A 22217-nucleotide genomic window follows, 5' to 3' on the forward strand; every position below is an offset into this window, starting at 1 on the left:
GAAAGGAAAGTAATAACTTCATGAAATAAAGCGTCAGTATATCACGTCCTTTTGGACTAATTGGGAATGAAATACAGGTGGCTCAGTAGGTTGAGCACCGGGCTGTCACGCGGGAGGTCGTGACTTCAACTCCGGCCGGACCAACATTCAGGGTCTTCAAATAACTGAGTAGAAAGTTCTTCCTTTGTAATTACATCTGCAAATGGTTAGATTCTCTAGTCTTCTCGGATAAGGACGATAAGCCGGAGGTCCCGTCTCACAACGCTTCAATGTTCATAATCCTGTGGGACGTAAAAGAACCCGCACACTTGTCGCAAAGAGTAGGGCATGTAGTTCCCGGTGTTGTGGTCTGTCTTCTGTGGTGTATCATGGCTGGGAGGGTAAAATGCTCGGAGATATTAGCTACACCGAACTACTCTAAAAGTCCGAAGGTAAATAAAGATATATGATATGATATGAACACCGTTAAACGTTTATAGTGATAAAATCACAGCAGTTTAATGGGGCTAAATGCCTTTGTATTTCATAAAGAAATAACAGGAAAATTGTTGTTTTTAACGCATTTGTTTGAGAGTGGTGCAAAATATTTCTCCCAAAATTTCACTATGGTTGTTTTGGCACGACATTCTTGATCTTGCATATTCTAGCCAGATGCGGAGAACATTTGTGATATCATCCCATGACCCCAAGAAACAAAGAATATTCTATAAAACAAGGTCAGGGTCCCGTCGGCGGGGACTAAGGAATTAAGGGCTTTCCGTTCATTCACCAAACGCATAAATTTTAGAATGATTTCACGAATCACGTGGACAAGTAACAAATTCATTAAATTTTCCATAGTCATAGATTTTCGTTGCTGGTGCTGAACAACTGCTGCCAACTGTGTTTACTACTTACGTGTATTGAGGATTGACAGCGTAATTATTATGCATATTTTTACTAGAAGGGAAAGCATTTGTCTAGGGCCTATGAAACTTGGCAGGCAGTTAGTTATCGGTATTGTTATAACTTTTCCAAAATGTTCCGTATTACATTCTCGTCACGTGACCCAAAATTGCCTTATAACAGTTATATTTTTTCCTCAAAAATGGGAAACATTCAGCTACATTACACCAATCTTGTTTCTTGATTATTTGATGACCCCTTCAAAGAGCTTTGTCATGCCGCCTTTTAATTATGTCCACATATTAAGAGCAATGATTAGTTGAGGAAAATAGGTCACGTGACATGCTAAACATCCAAATATCTTAAAAGGTAAATATGGAGTACCACATTAAAAGGCGGCATTCGGTAGGCACAGTTGTAGTAAACGTGCTAATGCCAAAAGTTTTCAAAATTTCAAAGCATAAATGTTCCCCATTTTTGAGTAAAGGATATAAACGTTATAAGTTGTTTAAGGGTCACGTGACCAAAATACGATGCAAAATATTTCGGCAAATTAATAACAACATGGATAAGACACTTTCGGCTCAGTTTCATGGACATTTGGCAAATGCTTTCCTTCAAATAAAATATGCATAATAATTAGGTTGGTCCGAGCCTTAAGACGCTTGAGTAGCTCTCAAATGGCTCGTCGCTTGTGTGCCTTTTCACTTTCCGTTCAATCGTGATAACGCACAAGGGAAATGAACTTACATCGCTATAAAATCGAAGGTAAAAGTATTTTTCTCTAACAATAACAAGAACAACAACTTTGATTTTCGTGGAGTGCGCAAAGCAGATGCTAATCGAGACGGAAAGTGATAACGATAAATAAAAAGCGTTTATCTGGTTAACAAGGAAAGAATAAAAACGAGCTAGATGTAGACACGCACTGTTGTAAAAGCCAATCAAAACAGAGCTATCTCAGCATCAAGGGAAATATGATACTTTTCGCGGGAAAAGCTGTTCCTAAAAATATATATTACTCGGAAAAAGGTTCACTCAAGGAATTAGTGGAGACTGAGAGGCTAACCTTGATGACCTCTTGGGGTAAACAGAGGAAGTCTTTCAAGTATTGCCAATTTTAATTTTGAATACTCTCAGCTGTGCGAATGGCCGCTTCATCTGAGAATATGCTTATGTAACCCTTAATGGAATTAACTGTAAAAAATTCCACAAATGTTTCTTAACAGAACATTTTAAGATTGAGAAGTTTGCTAAAACAACGGTAGCCTTGTAAACGTCATTATCGACTCACCTTAAAATGTTTTACTCTGAAATCTTTTATCACATTTTTTGAATAGTGAAATGCCTTTGCAAATCACTTCTTCATAAAAGGAATTGGCCTGGTAAATTTACTGAGATTAAAATTTAACTTTTAATTGAATCATATATCTGAAGAAGTTCACGTCAAAGTTTTGCGTAATTTATAAGTGATAAATGCAAAAGCGATGACCACAGTCTGAAGTTTGTACAGCATCATGCATTGGAAGCAGGCAGAAAGGACACTTTTGACTTTGCGATACCTCATCCACAAACTCGTACTCGTACCCTTCAAAAAGGGGTTGAATTTAGTTTTCGTCATCTTTCGTCAGGAGAGGATAGCTTTCGTACAATCATACAAATTAATAGGTTCCTCCTCAAACTGATCACGTTCCTCCGAATCCTCCGCAAAGTCTCTACCATTGGCACCAGGCCAGGAGAACCAAACGCAAATGTCATCGTCCAAAAACTCCTCTTCCTTCTTGTGCAATGTCTTGAATCGGAATTGAAAATTGCCTCGATCGACGGGGAAGCCGAGATCAAATGTTGTGATTGGCTACCTTGAAGTAGAGGTTTTAACGCGTGAGAGATTTCAGGATCATTATTAATCACATCGCGTCTCAAACTTACTTCCTTAAGCTTGTAGGTTCCCGCTCTGGACAGCCTTACCAAGCTTTCCAATTTATTTTTGTAAACGGACTATTTGTGATCCTTTCTTTTCAGTCTTTCTTGAATTCGACTAAAAATATGGACTCAAGGTTAAGAGCTCAGCTGATTCCACTCAATGGAGAGCAAAATGTACTTGGAGGTTATGATTTCGAGTTCCGAGACGAACCATCCTCGGGCCATTGCTGTCCCATTTGTCTATTTGTGATGCGAAATTCCGTGCAGACAACATGCGGCCATCGATTCTGCAAAGAATGCTTATTGCGAACATTCAGGTATCCTTGTTATTTTGCACACTTAGCTCATCTCACTGCACGCGTACATTACTCAACATGTGTAATCGGGGTTAGCAAAGGCTTCTTTAGATTCTCTTTTGCTGGCATGGATGAGATTAATTAAGGAAAGGCATCTCCCGATGACAGGACGTCATATAAATCTCACAAGTGCTCTGTCATACTTGAATCCACTCTAAATCATAACATAAAGAATTATATTCAATGGTTCACAGTAAATCAGTTATTTGCAAGTTAATGCCAACAAGACCTAGGGCAAATCTCGCCAAAGTGATAATGTTTTTGTGAGTAACAAAACGATCGATATTCGACCGCCTCTTAGGTCTTACAATGTACCGTGTCTTATCTTCTAAGCCACCGTTACTACCAGGCTGAAGAAATTAAAACATTTGCAAAGACGTTCGCATTACGAAAGCTTCAGCGCAAACTTCCTCAAACGCTGCAATCGCTATTTATACAGCCCACGAGCGGATGCATGTAAAATACTGTCTCACACTGGAATATAAATAGCATGAACGTATCAATTACTAATGTATGCATCGAGGCCGTTATTGGGTCGTTTGGGTAAGCCATTCACGTACAGTCGTTATTTAAGTATATGAGTTATGGCCCGTATGGATACGCTTGAGCAAAGAAATACAGTGCAATCGCTCATTTGATTTTTTGTTTTTTATTAAATAGACGGCATGGAGGATCTAAATAATATTTCCAAGATTGTTTACAGCTAGGTTATCGAAGTAAAATTTAGCGGTACTAGTTTGAATGTTGTGTATCAATTTTTGTGATCAAATTTCTTAACATGAGCCGTTGGCTGCGGAGAATGGAAACGACTAACCAAGTTTCGACAATAAATTAAGTTATCAGTTATTGTTTCGTTTGCAAAAAATAATAATAATAATAATAATAATAATACTGTGCCTTATGGCTGTTCCTCAAATTTTCAACTGAACTTCATTTGCTTCGATATGGGTGGGCGAATTTTGGAATGAAGCTTTCCTATGTAAAAAAAAAAAAAAGAAAAGAGAATTGGGGTGCAGGGATGGCGCAGTGGTGAGAGCACTCGCCTCCCACCAATGTGGCCCAGGTTCGATTCCTCGACTTGGCGTCATATGTGGCATTGAGTTTGTTGGTTCTCTACTCTGCACCGAGAGGTTTTCTCCGGGTACACCGATATCCCCTCTCCTCAAAGACCAACATTTGACTTGTTGTGTTAATTGTTAATTTCACTTTACAGTGTCCCCAATTAGTGCTCAGCGCTAAATCTACTAGACACTTATATAAAGTTCCTTTCCTTTCCAATAATGACGTGACCAAGTTGCCTGTGTAATTTCCATTATCGGAATTCGGGGACTAATCTAGTAAGAACTCATAAATCTGTTCCTTTCAGGGAGAGCAATGCTCGCATTTGTCCAAAAGATCGAAATCCTATTCCTCAAGAGGGAGGGGTGAGTATATTACTGAAAAGGACATGTTGCATATTTCGTTTGAGCTGAGGACTGTGCATGAGGAAATTAAAGCAGATCAATTGTGCTGTGAAACAGATGGGTTTAAGGGCCTGGGCAAACTTCTTAAGCATTTTCTTCAACATCCGTTCGATTTTGTTGAACAGCAATGTTGAAACTTTCAACCGTGTTGAAACCTGTTGAATCAATATTGAATGAGTTTAAAAGCGTTTGCTTCCCCAACAACAAAAGTTGCGGAACTACTTGGCCTTGGAGTGACAACATTGAATAATTATCAATGATGTTTGCCATGCGATTGTAAAGAGTCTTTTGAAATCCTTGGTTCAAGATCTTTTTCCCCTATCTGAGCAGGCGATTAAAAAAAAATTGTTAAATGTGGAAGAGAGATGGCAATTTCCACGCTTCTGGGGAGCAGTTGATGGATGCCATCTCCCCATAAAGTACTTAGGAGGAGGTCAAGAAGGAAGTAAAGAGTTCCACAATAAAAAAAAAAAAGGGTTTTCTCTATAGTGTTGATGCAAAAATGTGTTTTTTGGGGCTTACGGGATGGTGCGGGTCCAAGATCGTAATTTATTAACAAGAGAAGATAAATATTTTCTTGATTTATAATATATGCGTATTTCATGCAATTCATTTGATGCGTCTCTAAAGCGACGTATGAATCTAGACGCATTTCAAACGTTGTATCCGTCCACAATGGACGGAGTGCGACGTCTTTATTTGACTAACCTCGTCTGAATTAAATGCGACGGTTATTCGACGTATAAAGTAGGCCTAACTTTCTTAAATCTCGTATTACATCATAAAATCAAAGAAATAGTGGCCATAATGTAGTTAAAAATTCTTATAATTAACAATTATTCCATGAGCGCGCGTTGGATATGAGATATCCAACAAGCGCGAATGGAATATTTTTTTTAAAAAATTCCTACAACGCCAAAAGTTTGAAAGTACAAAATACGAGCGAAAAAAGGGAGACAATTCGAGCGAAATCGAAAAAAACTTGATGATCCGCTGTTGTAATACCTGGTTGTCAGACAGACGCAGGCTCATCACAAAAGTATTCTTACATTTTCGCATACTTCTAAAGATCAGAATTGATCCAAACTTTCCACAGAAAAGGGAGAAATTTTGCTTTCTTGCGAAATTTTTTTTAGCTTAGCAAGGCTTAGCGCAATCATTGCCATATAAGGTCAGACTCAAGTATATGACCTGATAACGGATTTAACTGTTTTTATAGAATAATTTTCTTTTCATTTTCATGTAGTTCTTCGCTGATGTGGCCTGGGATAGGGATGTTCTTTGTCTCCATGTTAAATGCAAGAGAAACGAAAGAGGATGTGATTGGACAGCACAATTACGTCATTATCAGGTATTGGTCTTGTTTATTTTTCAAAGGAATTAATACTATGATGAACTTTTTAGGAAGAAAGAATTTCAGGATTTTATCTGACAGGGCTGGTTAAAATTCATAATTTTTGAACAAATAGTTTCAATTCAGTTTCATGATGGACAAGCCTTAGGGTGATGATTCTAAAACAAAATGTGTAAAGCTGTCGTTGATTCATCCTGGTTGAGAACAACTTTAGCGACTTTAAGTTTAGCTGGGAAAGTGCCTGTGGATACAGAGACATTGAAGAGTTGAGGTAAGGGTTGAGAGATAATATGACCAGACAATTTCAAAATGCTAACTGGGCAAGAATAGCATTGGAATTGGAGTAATCACGCATTTTTTTTCCTTTGCTTCGAATAGTTCATTGCGCAAGGTTGTGTGGGGACAATACAAACCTGAGTCAAATGGTCCGTGGTGTCAGTTCTAATGTTGCCACATATGAGGTTGTTTTCTAAATTATTTGAAAAAAATGTTGTCGATTAACGTGTCGACTAACGTGGCTGAGGTTTAGATTAATTTTTACAATTAGCTTTAAATGCGAAAAAAAAAAAAAACAAAAAACAAAAAACTCTATTCACAGATTTTTTTCGGCAAGAACGCTTTTCAAAGACAACTACGAAGACAAGCCCAAGCAATTTGTTCTTGCTCGACTATTTAATCGGGATTAACTGAATAGAGTGTAATGTGAAGTGCTAGATTTCAGTCCCATATGAACCATGTGAGCGTTAGCCCTACAGATGGAAATGAGAATTGAACCCACGACCTTCGGGTTAGATCTCCTCTAACCCGAAGGTCGTGGTTTCAAGTTCCACCCTTGTGAGTGTTTTTCTGTGTCGTTGTTTTGGCACATTTCCATCTGTAGGGCTAACGCTCACATGGTTCATATGGGACTGAAATCTAGCACTTCACATTACACTCTATTCAGTTAACTCTGTTTAAAATATAAGTGCTACACGGCCAACGTTTGTATATACGTAACCTTTCCTCGACTATTTAATCGGGAGACAACAGTTATTTGTGTTTTTTCTCTTACTTCTAGAAATGTTGATATATTGTGACAGAAGGGAAATAACTATCTAGATAGGTATGGTCTGAGGCCCGATTGTCCTGGAGTACACAGAAAAAGGTTTCCCAATGGGCATCAGTGATAAAAGTGGCGAACGCAAAACATTGAAGCTGCAAAAATCCAGCTCTTATTTGCGTACCCCTCATCCGACAGAGAGGGTAGGGGGTATTGGCGTAGTGGTGAGAGCACCTCGCCTCAAGCAGAGTGGTCCGGGTCCAATTCCCAGATCCAACGAGTCTTAAAGCGGTTTTCAGTTGAGTGTCGTAAAACAAATACCAAAAAAATTACTGGCTTCGACCAATGACAGCAGGTGCAAACAGTGCCATGAACCAATCCAAATTAACTTTGCAGGAACATGTTAAGGAATGCCTTTATGAGGACGTCGCTTGTGCAAAATGCAATGAACATGTACAGCGAGGGTTGTTGAGGGATCATGAGACATCAGAGTGTCGCAACAGGATTGTACAGTGTGAATACTGTGAAGAGGAGTTTGAATTCTGGCACAAAGAGGTAACGCGGCAACACCACAGCAACAAACACATAAGTTATAAGTGAACTTTACAGGACTAAAAACTCCTAAAATGCACAGAAACAAAAGATTGAGTCGAACGCCCTGCATGTAGAGACGACACTTACTATGATTCCTAAGAACTCAAACATGAATTTTCGTTAGATTAAACTTTGCAATTAGCTCTAATTGCAAACAAACAAACAAACAAACAAAAAACTCTATTCACACATATTTTTTCGCCATAGGAAGCATTTCAAAGACAACTATGAAGCCAAGCCCAAGCAATTTGTTCTTGCTCGACTTTTTTCTTTGACCTCTTGACTGATGTTGATATATTATGACAGAAGGGAAATAACTATCTAGATAGGTATGGTCTGAGGCCCGATTGTCCTAGAGTACACTGAAAAAGGTTTCCCAATGGGCATCAGCGATAAAAGTGGGCGAACGCAAAATATTGAAGCCGCAAAAATCCAGCTCTTATTTGCGTAACCCTCCCCCAACTGAGTGGGAGAAGAGGGGATTGGCGCAGTGGTAAGAGCACCTGGCCTCCAAGCAGAGTGGCACGAGTCCAATTCCCGGATCCAACGAGTCTTAAAACGGTTTTCAATTGAGTGTCGTAAAACAAATACCAAAGTAACTACTGGCTTCGACCAATGATAGCAGGTGCAAACAGCGCAATGAACCAATCCAAATTCGTAGCAATTCATGTAACTTATCACAGCGCGGGAAAAATCTCGAGTGCAAGTCGCGATTGGCTTTGGTTTTCCTTTCCATTGGTTGATAAACTGGTGTGAATTTTTTTTAACCTAATCACTAAGCGTAGCAATTGCAATTGCGTTATTACTTTCGACAGTCTTTTGCTCTAATGAGTTGAGTTTGATGTCTTCCTACTCTGCAATGAGAGATTTTTCTCCGAGTCCTCAGGTTTTGCCCTCTCATCAAATGTCAACATTCGACTAGTCCTGTTCCGGGACTCCCTCATTCCCCGCCCTAAAAATGGGCCTGGAACCCAGGCGGGAAAAGAGAGTGGTGTATTACTTGCAGGCTCATGCTCGGAGTGAGCCAATCAAATTGCATTAGATGCATGGGTGGACATGCAAATGTGTATATGAAAATTACCGTGTGATTCGCGGTGTCAAGAATGTAACATCGAAATTGTGCCTTGTCGTAACCAAACGAGGAGAAAAAACCCCGATCGCAGTGAGCGTAAAATTATTGCCGAATAAATGTAACGACTGAGAGAAGATCGCAATATTTCTGTGCAAACGATGAACTAGTAAATGTAGCTCGGAGCCCGAATTTCATATTATCTACAATACTTTGTCTCTAATAATGAGTTCCAGAGGGGAAATGCTTTTAAGTAGCAATTTTCAAGGATTTAGTGAAAGGAAAATCATCTTCATCCTTACCAATATTCACGAACAAATTTTGACCAGAAAAATATGCTTAAAATTAACGTCCGCATAATCGACGTTTGACTGTGCACATATATGTACAAATTAGGAACATTTGCGTTGTCAACACAAATTGATATGTAGAGAAACAAATAGTCCTGGTTGTGATTCAATTTCGTTTAATTTTCTTTCTACCTTTGTCACGAAAAATCCTCAGTTTTCTGTCATGCAATCGTCTGTTAGTTTTTCCGATATAAAAATCACTGCAGTCCCAACAAGCAGCTCAAAATAAAACCTTAACTACTCTAGTTACCCTAAAAATTACTCTAAATTACTCTGATCTGTTTCTCAGCGATGTTTGTGTATTATTCCTGATAAAAATGAGATGGCCAATGCAAATGAGTATTTACGACATTTTTTATCTAATAGGCCATTTCCGAGTTCATGTCTGCCTCCTCTTCAAAGCGACTCTAAGTGCGAAGTTTTTGCGATGTTAAGTAGTACTACTTTACATAAGAATGAAAACTAATTTTCGTAACAAAAACTTCGCACTTAGACTCGTTTTGAAGAAGAGGCAGACATGAACTCGGAAATGGCCTATTGCTTTATATTTGGTATCAAGAGAAAATGAGGGGACAGAGAGGGAGGCTCAAGGCGTTGGCCGGGATATGTTATGTCCACGAAAGTTATTTTTAGACGAGCGGAGGTCTTTGTTCTAGGGGAAGTCTGTCTTCCGAGACGTCCGCATGCAGTCTTGCTTCGCTCTCAGGTTCATGGTGAAAAGAGAAAATGATGGCGCACGTGGAAGGCTGATGAATATATATTTTCTTTCAAACATCGGACCGAGGTTGGCCTGCATGCGGACGTCTCGGAAGACTTCCGCTCGTCTAAAAATAACTTTCGTGGACATGACATATCCCAAGGGCTGGACCGGGAGCCTCCTTCTCTGTCCCCTCATTTTCTCTTGTTGGTATCCAAACAATTTGACCCCGATTTCAAAAAACATTTGGTAGGTCTGTAAAACTCCTAAGACAATCACAGTTTCAATAATTACGGTGCAGCTCAAATATATGTACATGTTCATTGGATCAGTGCAATTATCATATATCTAGATAGAGAGAACTAAAGAACAATAAAAAAGAGTTCCAGCGGGAGATTTATTAGTTATTGTTGAGCGATTCACATCCACGACCCACAGTTTCATACTTCCAAGTAACAAACAGTGAGCCTCGTCAACAGCAATTTTAGCAGGTGCTCTCCCAGGGATCTTCATCGGGGAGCAATTAAATCAAAATTTGATATTTTTCTGCGCCATATCATGCACCTGTTCAGTTGAGTTTCGGGTACGAAATTCCATTCTTTCGTATGTCATTCATCTGATCTTCTACGATAGGGCCTCACGATAAGAAGGACTGATTTACAATTAACATCGGACTCGGATCGAAGAAAATCACAAACATATTAAAGGAAAAACAATGTAGCAAACAGACTTGCCAATTACTGTTGCAGGTTTCACAAAAACATCATTACTGGTAACGACTGCATGAATAGCTTGCAGTTGTTCCGACTAAGGCACAAAGTTAAAGTAGCACTTCTTAAACGCTAAATCAATTGTCTCCAGAAACTTGGCATCATAATTTCCTTTCACATTATAAAAGCACTCCGAATAAACTATGCACAAATAAGGAACCTTTTTCCAAATATAGTTTTTCCCTGAGGAAAAAATGGCGTCATTACGAGCATGCACCAGCAAGTAATACAGGACTCTCTCTTTTCCTCCCTGTTCCAGGCTTATTTTCAGGGCGTGGTAAGAGGGAGTACCGCAACAGGACTGACTTGATCTATGATTTGATTCGATTTACAGTCTCTCCAACACAGCAATGGAAGCTGAAACTTGATAAAGTGATTATTAGTGTTGTTAATAATCTGGTCGTGTTGTGAGCCTTTTTTTCGTCTTTACTTCCAGGTTCATGACGGTGAAAAATGTACTCGTTTTCCTGTGGATTGCCCTCAGCAATGCGAACAGACAGAAATACCTCGTGAGGAGGTAGAGAACTTATCAAATAATCTGATCTTCCTTACCATTCGTCATTTGCATTCACATGTTTTTCGAAAAATAAAAAAGCTGTCCTGGGAAGATTCCACATAATTGGCCAATCATGAGGTGCAAAGTCGGAGTTGTTCGACTTTAACCGCTTGACCTTGATTCAATATCCTAAGGTTTCAAAGCCGAGATGAACCAACCCCAGCTAAATGATTTTAGACGATCCTATGGATTCGTTAGCAAGTTATGGCAACAATTTATCTTAGGACAAGCTAAGAGCGGGAGGTCGACGTGGGTTCCATCCAGTCGGGACTAAACGTGTAACCCTCAGTTCCTTTCTGACAACACTTGGAACGTTTAAAAACGCAGTCACTGTTGGGAAAGATTAGGCGACACAGTTTTCAGGGTAGTTGTCGCACATTGTTTTCTGGAGGCCCCGTAAACCCTAAATGATACTAAAATGTATGTAAGCTGCAGGATACCCATGTGCACTACAAGAAAGTTGCATGTAATCAAAAGAAATAACTGCATCAATATCTGTCTTTCCTAGGGGTAAAACACTTAAAGACCATTCGATGGGCCAGATTGGTTCAGATCCTTCCTTCCTTCCTTCACTCACTCGCTCGCTCACTGACTCACTCACTCACTGACTCACTCACTCACTCACTCACTCACTCACTCACTCACTCACTCACTCACTCACTCACTCACTCACTCACTCACTCACTCACTCACTCACAAAAACAGTCAAAACACAGTCAATCCTCTATTAAAGGAAGCATTTCATCACGCAAAAAGTCACAGACAATTTTTTGATGTATTAAATAATGACGAAACTATACGAATGCACTCTACAAGCAATGCATCAAGCCAACTATACATCAAGAATGCTCCTTCCTCCATAAAGAAACAGCTTAAAAAGGACTACATTCGAAATTGGCTGAAGGCTCGCAACAACACTTCCAAAGGCTCTAGAGAGAAATTTACATTAAATTCGACTACCAATTGTAAGACTATCTCAAAACTATCAGAAACCCAGCACATAGAATAAGTATGACAAAATTGCGTCTGGGGGTTCATAGCTTGCGAATACAGACTGGGAAATACGAAAATAGAGGTGCACCAATCCCAGTAGATGGAAGAACGTGTCTAGTCTGCAATAGAGGCTATATAGAAGACGAGCGGCACTTCTTGATGTATTGCCCAGGGTACGATAACATTAGAAATGAGCTCCATTCTCTCCTTTCAACACACGATGTTGTTTTCAAAAGCCTTAATGATGAGGATAAGATACGGTATTTACTTACCCTAGAAAACGAAACCACTTCAAAGATAGTAGGTAAATACACATATTTAATGTTTCAGAAGAGAAAAGACATCCTAAATGCAAAATAATTAAAGAAATAATAACTTTATACCAATTGTATTACAAGTAATTGTATGATCTTTTAGCTAATTAGTTATTCTAGTAGATATCATCACCATTATTATAACGAGACCGATACCTCCCAATGGACAGTAAGGCGCAAAAAAGATTTACTGTTACTTTTACTGTTACTCACTCACTCACTCACTCAATCACTCACTCACTCACTCACTCACTCACTCGATTACTCACTTACTTTGTCACTCGCTCAGTCAAATCTATTTGTTTTCTTTTCGTCATGGCAAGGTTTTACTTTGCATTTTCAGTTCATAAACGGGTCCTCAGTAGATCACTGAGTCCAGAAGTTATAGAAATGAAATTCATTCCTTTCTTAACCTTATTTTTTCATAAAGTAATTTATAAGTGTACTTACCAACATAATCTAATCTACTAACTTACTAATATTGAAATTATTATTATAATTAAAATTATTAAAATTATATTACTATATTAAAATTACAATCTAATCTGCTAACTCAGTAAGTGACTTACCGAGCTGGTTTAGGTTGATATGAAGTTGCACTGATGAATTAAGGATACCTTTTGATGTGACAGAAAGACGTAGCAAATGTTTCTTTCTTCAAGTAAAATTGCAGCGAATGCTGGATGGTGTCAAATTAGGTATCAAAGAGTTTACCAACGTTTTCTTCAGTTTTGACTAAAGATCATGATACGAGCTGCGTAAACTATTTAGTGTGAACGAATTTAGAAGACTCTACTGATCAGCTTAAACTCGAGGGTAATGATAATTGCGACCACAGCAGGACGAAATCCCCCCAAAACACTTTGTGACATGATTTTCCGAGAAGCAAGATGATCTCCTCCCAGTCCTTTAACCCAAAGTTTATAACTACAATCATGACATTTCTTCTGCAGTTGGAATCTCACATCAGAGATGACTGTTTAATGACAGTGGTGGCTTGTCCTTACAATGATGCTGGCTGCAACTTTTCTGTAAGTTTATTAGACATTTTGCAGAATCCTTCTTTCTAAACGCCAGTAACATATAGATTTAACCAACCCTACGAGCGGAGCTCCAAGCTATTTATTGTTCATGCAACAAGTTAGAAATGCTTGACCCTGCGATCCAATGGAAGCCCAGTATCTAGTCAGTGGTCAACTTAAAAAACAGCTGACCTCGATGAGCTCTAAACTTGAGCCCACGATATGGTCATGTGATACTGGTCACCGGATACCTTGTTTCGACAGGTGTCAATTGACCTTAACATAAATTTCCAATATGTGCGCTGTAAACTAGCTGGAGCATGACCGCCATGTTGGGCGCAAGTATACAAGTATTAATACTTGAGCCCACGATATGGTCTTGTGATAGTAGGGTCGTGACCTAAACCAAATTTTCTCGCAGAGATGGATTACCATATTTTCTTACCAATGGTGCACCGCGCGCGTGGAGCTCTGCTACTGAGCTGTTGCATACTGCAGTAAAGCTTCTTAACTATAGGATTGGTCCTCACATTTCCAAAGAAACTAAGCTATATGATGGATGGTTCTTAAATTTCTCGTTTCTAAATCCTACGGTTTCTTGTCCGATAGAAAGAATATACGATTTTTTTTTTTGACATTTTTTGTGCTGTGCGCAGTTATGAAGCAACTTGAGAAGTTGCGGTTGCAGTTGTAGTTGCAGTTTTTTTCCCCCGGCTTCTTTCGCAACTGCTCAAGTTGATTTATAACTGCGATGATCACTTCCACGGAGTTTCTTTTCCTTTGGAATTCTGATTGTTATTTTGATCTTTTAGGACAAACGGATCAATTTGGAAGCCCACACGAAGGAATCCACCGAGGATCATCTGCGTAAGACATGGAATGAGGCTAAGAAAGAGCTGAATAAATTAAAAGACACCGTGAAAGAAATCCAAGCTCAAGCTCAAGCTCAGGCGGAGAAAGATCAGAAAGAAAAACGATGTTTGGAAATTCTCTTGCAAAGAAGCAACGACCAGATCAAAGAATTAAATGAAGAGATAAGAATGTTGAAAGCCCAAAATTCGTCTTTTATGCTGGCAGGTTTTAGGGCAAGGATGGAGAAAATAGAGGCCAGGCTGATCCACTTGGAGCGACAACAATGCGGAGGAATACCTGTTGACGTAAGGAAGTCTCAAATATCATTTTGCTCTCTCTATCGTAGTTCTAAACTTATGTCCCTCTATTTTTTGTCACTTTTCAAAATCACACTTGAGAATGAGTGTTACCGTTTGGCCTTTAACAAAAGTTTGATTTTCTTTTTGGCCATTTAATTTCTTGTCTGCTTTTAATTAGAGTCCCTCTTAAAAGTTTATATGACTCAGGACTTGGACTTAATTATTTCGAAGGTAAGGTATGATTGTTTCGCAATTGGAAGTTCAATAGAGTTTAGTTTGATCCCTTGTTTGTCTTCGTCTTTGCTGTTCGAAATGCCCTCAACCTTCCGCATGGCCAACCTGTGATCGTGAGTGGATTCCTCCAGCTTGTAACCAATACAAGTGATGTTCACCTGGAGAACGTCAAGAGCCTCGCCAAAGTGCCAATGAAGATGATGTTTCAATTCAAAGTAATTAACATGAGGAGGAGCCATAATAATCAGAACTGGATGGATCGGGGATTCGATGAGCTCTGAAACTGAAGAGCTGCCAGTGTCCTAGCGAATTTGGACTCCCCGGTACAAATCCATTAATGCATTTGGAGCCCCGGGCGGATTTAGTCCCCCTTCGTGGATTTGGACCCCCGACTTCAGCTTATTTAACTGTTTATCGAGGCAGAGTTAGATTTTGGATTGGGAAAACTGACAGATACCATAAAGCGTAAATCTTTGAGAAAAATACTTAGATCAGTTGAATTTTCTGTAAACTTTGTTCAAGGACGTTCGCGCCAAAATCTTCCTACAGTGAAATTGTCTTCATTTCTTGCCTAGAATTAGGTTATAAAGTACTTTCTTCAAAAATGAAAAAAAAAAAATGGGGAGTCACCGACTTTGTTTCTGGGAAAATGGCAATGGAAAAATGCCTTAATTTCGATAAATCAACTCATCATAACGAGATCATGTAGCCTCATCTGCTCATCCATCAAAACTCGTAAAAAAAAATTGTTCAAGTGAAGGTTTCCGTGCAAAGGATTTTAGGAGTGGGATTTTTAGATATCTAAATTGCATGCCACTAGGGATGTTGTAAACAGTAGAGTTCATCCTCAACTAGTGTTTTCGTAAGTGCTACCCGTTGCAACCACTTCCGGAATTCGATGGCACGAGGAAAGAAATTAAAAACAATAATAACCTTTTACAGTATGAGTTTTTTCATTTCATCATATTTTGGAGATAGCAAGTAAAGTCAGTGTTGATGACTAAAAAAATAGGGGTCACCTATGATCGAAACGAGTAAAATCCATGTGATGTTGCATAGCTCTTGGGAAATTTCGTTTGTCACGTTTTTGCGTGACCTGTCGGGGAGAGACTAAAACCCAAGAGAAGGGATGAAAGGTTTTTATTTACAAAAAACTTTCACGAGCATAGCAACGAAGTTTCAAGCAGGCGTCATATTAATTTCGTTAGTGTTTTGTATCATATCTCTCCTTGCCGTCATGCTCTTTTTTCTGGAGTGTGGTCGTTGTGAAGTTTAATCACTGGCTTTTTCTGGCTTGCAGTATGGCAATCCCACTCGGAAAATGAGTAATATTTGTTGGTTTTTATAATTTTTAATTTTTACTAGGTTGCCAGTATGGCAAACTCAGTCGGAATCTGCATTTTATTTGTTGGTTTTTTTTTTTGTTTTGTTTTTTTTTTTCCGTGTCGGTAAAAGTCTTGCCTGTCCCTCCCCTGCTTAATTATGTCCTTGTGCATAGACCCTTCTGCGCGTATTTTCTTAGGCTCTGGAGGGTTCTGGGACGTGCGTAGATTTCTCTGGTGGACACAGTTGAATTATTAACTTAACCGGCAATGGGGTCGAAAGCCATGTAACGCGAATGGCGTTTTAGTGGATTTTAAAACATAATATACCCTTATGGAGCTCAATTATGGAAAGTCAATTGAATACTGAACAAGACAGGCGCTAAAAACAAAAATCTGGAATCTTAAGAGGGACGAGTAATGGACTTCGACAACAATCTATCGCCCGTCGAACCGTAATCAAAGTGAGCTGTAGTTCTAATATTGTACAAGTGTGGTGTTTCGTATAACACTGAAATCAAATGGAAAATTCTCTAGCAACTTATGGGCTTAACAAAGACAGATCAGAAAAGCCCTGTAAAGGGAGCTTCAATAAATCTATGTATGTAAATGTATGTATGTATCTATGCTGTCTGGCTTATTTGTTTGTGCTCAATTCTGCATAGTCTTCTGGTAACAATTGGAAATTTCACAATTCTTGTTAGTCAAAAATTATTTGAAAGAAAGCTTGTTGCCCATTTTTTTCTTGATAATTCAAGTAAAGGGGTTTTCAGTTAAGGGTTTGATGCTCAACTCTTGTGGGAAATTTATTTTAGTTTATTTAGAGTGTAATTTGACACGAGTGAGTTTCTTGTCTTCACGCATGTAACGAAATAGGAAGGGTTTTTTGCCTCTAATAGCAAATATGCTCTTTGTTTCAAAAAATATTTCAATGGAAAAGGTGGCCTTTATGAATTCATCATGTTGTGTAATATGCGAGCTTAACTGGATAGTTTTATGGCAGGTAAGCGTCCTTCTGTTGTGTTAACTGAATTAAATATAAATAACCATGCGGCGTAAACTTGATTTCCACTCTCAAAAGTACCTCCAGAACCTACTTTTTGCGTAGAATAAGCTTTTAGAATGATGTACTTGTCTTCTGTGGTGATGCCTGACGATTCGGGAACATTTTGTGAAAAATACTTGTAACGGGTCACACGCGCAACTTGATCGCCTGAACTTGGCCTTTTGACATCCCATTGAAAAAAACTCCTAAAATATTGGCGGACCGGTCGATTTCTCTGAAATTTGAAAGGATGATTGCTAACGAATATAGAAAGATTTTCACAATAACTAAAAATTCATGTGTTAAGCATTAGAATTCGACGAAGAGGTAAATGCGACTAAATTTGTTGCGTGCGTTGCTATATTTATGATTTCACTCTTGTGGAAATTTTGACAGATAATATTAAATTATGAAAAAATATCTACGGACAGATCGTTAAAAAATCTTTATTTTTAGCGGTTATTTGAACATAAAAGATGCAACGCTTGACGAGAAATAATATTTTTGCTAATACAATGTATTTGAAAGAAGAAAATCTCGCGGGAATCGTGGTGAAAATGAGTTAAGAAATTTGCATATGTGCGTTGAAATGTGATACGCGAGGAGACAGGAATTTTATTTCTCTGACAAAGGATTTTGTCATTGTAGTGTAAGATGAAATTTATTTGGGAAGCCAACAATATTTTTTTTTTAACTTCCTGGTTAATCCAATTTATTCCTACGACTTGCAAGTGCGAACGTTGTTTACATGAAACTCACGCTTCTTGCTCATTTTGAGTGTCATGAAATTATATCATTTGCATGACAATATATCCCTATACTCTAACCCAAAAACATTCAGATAGTAACAAACTTCATATTTACTTAAGCATTTCTTCTGCTTTTGTTCTTGTCAGCATTGTGATTTGCGATCATTCGCAAGTCTGTTTTTGTATCTCATAGATGTTTAGATTTTTAATTACATGGCCACTCAACCTCTCGATTGTGTAAATAGTTCATCCTGAAGTCAAAACCGACAGATGAAATCTAAATGTTCAGTAAAATATTACAACAAAATTAAAAAACAAAAGACTTTCTTGGCTAAAAAGTACGTTGTTTTACTCTAAAAACGACAAACGATTAACATTCTTTCCTGTAGTTTATTCAGTTGACACCAGGTGATCTCATGCTCCTTTATGGTTGCCTAGCACGTGATCAATTTCTTCCTTCGGACAAAACATCAATTCAGAAAAGTCAGAGACTGCAGAAATTTTCGTGCTTTTAAGATCGATTGTCATTAATCTTTCGATGAGAATTCGATTCAGAGTTATATGTAAAATCTATGCTATTTTGTTTCTTCATCTGTCTTTTGGCTTATCTTTTTCTGGTGCAAACGTAAAGCCAAACAATGTTTTGACCTGGCATATGATTAGACTGACAAGAAGACGAATTATGAAGCGGAAACAACACCTTCAGTTATTTCTTAGTGTGTTCAATAAACGTTTGCTTAGTGCAACTGCAAGACATGCTGGAAAACGTCCGTCAGAGCAATTTGCAGTTAGTTTTTTGCAAACTATTTATTTAAAGAAGAAACGAGTGAATTTTACTCAAGAGCGTGTTTTGTTATCTTTAAACTGAATTTATTACCAAAGCTTTAAAAACAAAGACCTCAAAATGGGACAGGAAATTACAAAATAATTAAACGCGTGAACGTGTGAGCCAAAGGGCCTCTGCTGGCGCGACATGTAGGTGACCCCTCAAATGGTCTTAATGACGCCCCACTTGAAAAAATTAACTGGAACGCTGTAGTTCAATACCACCCAATTTTTTGTGTAACGCGTTCCACAGGCAACCCAGTGTAAGCTTTTTGGAGCTTCTAGTTTTCCGTGTCATGAAAAGCCTTGCCTGTCACTCCCCTGCTAAGTGGTGTCTTTGTGCATGGAACCTTCTTTGCGTATTTTCTTAGGATCGAGAGGGTAGTGGAAATGCGTAGATTTCTCTGGTGGACACAGTAGAATATTTAACTTAACCTGCAATGGCGTCTAAAGTCTTGTAATGCGAATGGCGTTTTAGTGGCTCTTTAACAAAATATACCCTTATGGAGCTCAATAATAGAACGTCAATTGCATAAATAAGACAGGCGATGAAAAATCTTAAAATCGACGAGCAATGGACTTCGACAACAATCTATCGCCCGTCGCCGAGCCGAAATAACAGTGAGCTGTATTTCTAATACTTTACTAAGTGTTCTGTTATGTAGAACATTGAAAGCAAATGGAAAATTCTTTGGTAACTTATGGGTTCAACAAAGACAGAGAACGATTAGAACACCTTACGTGGATCTGTGATCAACTCTGCACAGTCTTCAGGTAAAAAAATAAGTGGAAATGTGACAGCCAAGAATTATTTGGAACAAAGCTTGTCGTCTATTTTGTACTTCATTATCCAAGGAAAAGGTTCTTCATGGAAACGGTTTGATCCTGAAACTTAGTTTGTTGCAATATATTGCGCATATTTGACACGACTGAGTTTCTTCTCTTCACGCACGTAATGAAATAGAAGGGGTTTTTGCCTCTAATAGCAAATATGTTGTTCGTTTCAAAAAATTGTTTGCTGGAAAAGGTGGCCTTTATGAATTCATCATGTTTTACGATATGCGAGCTTAACTGGATAGTTTTTATGGCAATAGTAAAGCATTTTCTAGCTATTTAAGGAAAAGGTTCTTCAGGAAAGGGTTTCAACCTGAAGGACATGGCCATTTGACAGGATTGAGTTTCTTGTCTTCACGCACGCAATGAAATAGGAAGAGGTTTTCGCCCCTAAGAGCAAATATGTTGTTTGTTTCAATACATTTTTCGCTGAAAAAGGATTCTGTGGTATTTTCTGCCTTTGTGAATTATAATATCATGTTGTGTATTGAATTTTCGAGCTTAGTGTAGGTAATCGCATGGGGCCGAGTAAAATTAAGGATTAATATCACGCGTGTTTTCAGAAGTTGCTGAAATTGCCCGAGTTGCGCAGCGACGAGGGCAATTTGAGCAACTGAGGAAAACACAAGTGATTGTAATCCGTAATTTTTCGAGGACCCATTGCGATTACTTGTTAATAACAAAGAGGGCAAAATTTTCTTAACACTGTTGAGGCACCTCGAAAAACAGACAGCTAAGCGGAAACACTCGTTCGCTCGGAAGCAAAACAACTGACAAACAGACAAGCAAGTCAACTTGTTCTTTGCGTCCAAAACGAGTATAGATGATTGTTATTTACATCCACTCGAGAGGAAAATGAACAATTGTAACCACGTGAACAACTGTAACCACGATTAAACCAAAGGTTAATCTTCGATTTATTTTATTCACCTGTGCTGTGGAGGTTTTTACCACTTGCAAATACGCATCCGTAAACATAGCAAACAGTTTGTCCAAAGAAATCCACCAAATTTGAGGTACTCGTTCCTCCTGTCAATGGCAAATTGTTCTGTGACCTTTTTTGTTGAGGTGCAAGATGTCGTGGTAAACTGAAAGCCCTTGACGAAAGGAATCATTTTGTTTTTCAACCACACAATCCCGCTACGCCGGGCACCATGTAAGTCGATCCAAGTTTTAAAATATTTTGCCCTTATTCTTGTCACTCGAAAATTCAAATTCAGATCATCTTTTAAAGCTAGTTCTTAATCTTTATGCCTTTTCGGCGAATGCAGCGCGAATTAAAAGACAAACTTCGATGAAGACGAAGTTGTTTTGCTCAAACAGAAGAAAGCAACTGAATGTGGAAGACGTACGTTCAGCCAATCAGGAGCGAGAATTTTTGGCGCTCGACCAACCGTGAGCGAGTAATTTTGCCCTCTTCTCAAGCAAAATTAAGAAAAAATACCCTCTTCATTGACCAATCAGCATTCAGTAATTTTGCCCTCTTTGTTATTAAGGTTGAAATGTTATATGGGTAAAATTTTTTCAGTATTGCTCTGTAAGCAGGAAGGGTTCACGAAAATAAACAGGTCTGTTGGAAGCATGCTTGAGTTTCAACAAAATGGGCCCCAAAATCAGTGAAAAATTGTGACGCCGATGAATAATAAATTAGCTGCTATTTCCAAAATGATGGAACTGTGTATCAATATTTATTTACTTTTGCATCAACATTTGTTTTGCATAAAGCAAGCTAACAAAATCTGTACCTTGCTGAGTTCGCATTTGTTAGCGTTAAAAGTATATTCGGTCCGATGCTTCTGTTTTCTGAGGCGTATATTGTTTTGCCCTCCCATCCACATACCAACCCCGCCGGACAGGGTTTAACTTCAGTGTACTTTAGTATTACAAAGCTGACAGATGCTCAGAGGGCACGCTTAAACTTGTGGTGAAAAGAAGTTGTGAGGGAACTTGAAAATTATCAACATGTCAGCCCAGAAGCCAATGTCTCTCGCTTCTCTTTTATTTGTTATTCTTCAGAGACTGGAATGCTGTAGTTCAATACCATACAATTCAGTGCCTTCTGATTTTCTGTAACACGTACCACAGGCAACCCAGTGTATGCTTCACGGAAGCATCTCGTTTCTAAAATGTAATCAGCATACCACAATGAAACTTTCTTCAAATTTGAAAAAAAAATTCTGTGAGTTGGATTCAGAGCTTCCTTAAATAATTGAAATTTAAGGTAGCTCTGAATCCGCTCCACAGAATTTTTCTAAAACTTTACGCGGAGTTTCATCTCGGCTTGTTGATCGCTTTTAAGCAATAAAAAAATGACGACACCGCGTTCCTTTTTCAGATATGAGCAAGTAAAGCCAAAATAGAGGGTGTTTTTTTGCGAGGCTTTACTGTTGCCATGGTAACTTTTAGGTCACAAAAATGACTGCATCTTGTTCGGCAATAATTTATGTTTGACATGGTGCCATAACATTGCTGTTACGTGTTAAAGTGTTGTAGTGTCAATCCTTCTAATGAAAAGGCCTCCTGAAAGGTGTCGAAACTGGTTTGAGCCACCTTAAATTGTTTTTGCAAATTAAGAGCTTTTAAAAGTTAACATAATAAGCACGTGCGAAATTGGCTATAAGAATACTTTAGCACGAATGGAATCCGTGATTAAGAGCTTTTGTTTTGAAACA

The 22217-nt window shown here is 38.5% G+C and overlaps 1 protein-coding gene across 1 annotated transcript in view; it reads left to right on the forward strand.

Moving 5' to 3' along the window:
- The first annotated feature begins 2021 nt into the window (after positions 1–2021).
- The window catches only part of LOC138018868 (TNF receptor-associated factor 6-like), a 20564-nt gene continuing 368 nt past the window's right edge, over positions 2022–22217 (forward strand). The window contains exons 1-7 of the mRNA XM_068865548.1: positions 2022–3125; positions 4531–4588; positions 5874–5978; positions 7417–7575; positions 10937–11017; positions 13317–13394; positions 14198–14542. Coding sequence (XP_068721649.1) covers positions 2932–3125; positions 4531–4588; positions 5874–5978; positions 7417–7575; positions 10937–11017; positions 13317–13394; positions 14198–14542 — 1020 coding nt within the window. The 5' untranslated portion in view covers positions 2022–2931. The remainder of the gene's footprint in view (positions 3126–4530; positions 4589–5873; positions 5979–7416; positions 7576–10936; positions 11018–13316; positions 13395–14197; positions 14543–22217) is intronic.

This window comes from Montipora capricornis, chromosome 10 (genome assembly GCF_036669925.1).
Source record: "Montipora capricornis isolate CH-2021 chromosome 10, ASM3666992v2, whole genome shotgun sequence".
Lineage (NCBI taxonomy): Eukaryota > Metazoa > Cnidaria > Anthozoa > Scleractinia > Acroporidae > Montipora > Montipora capricornis.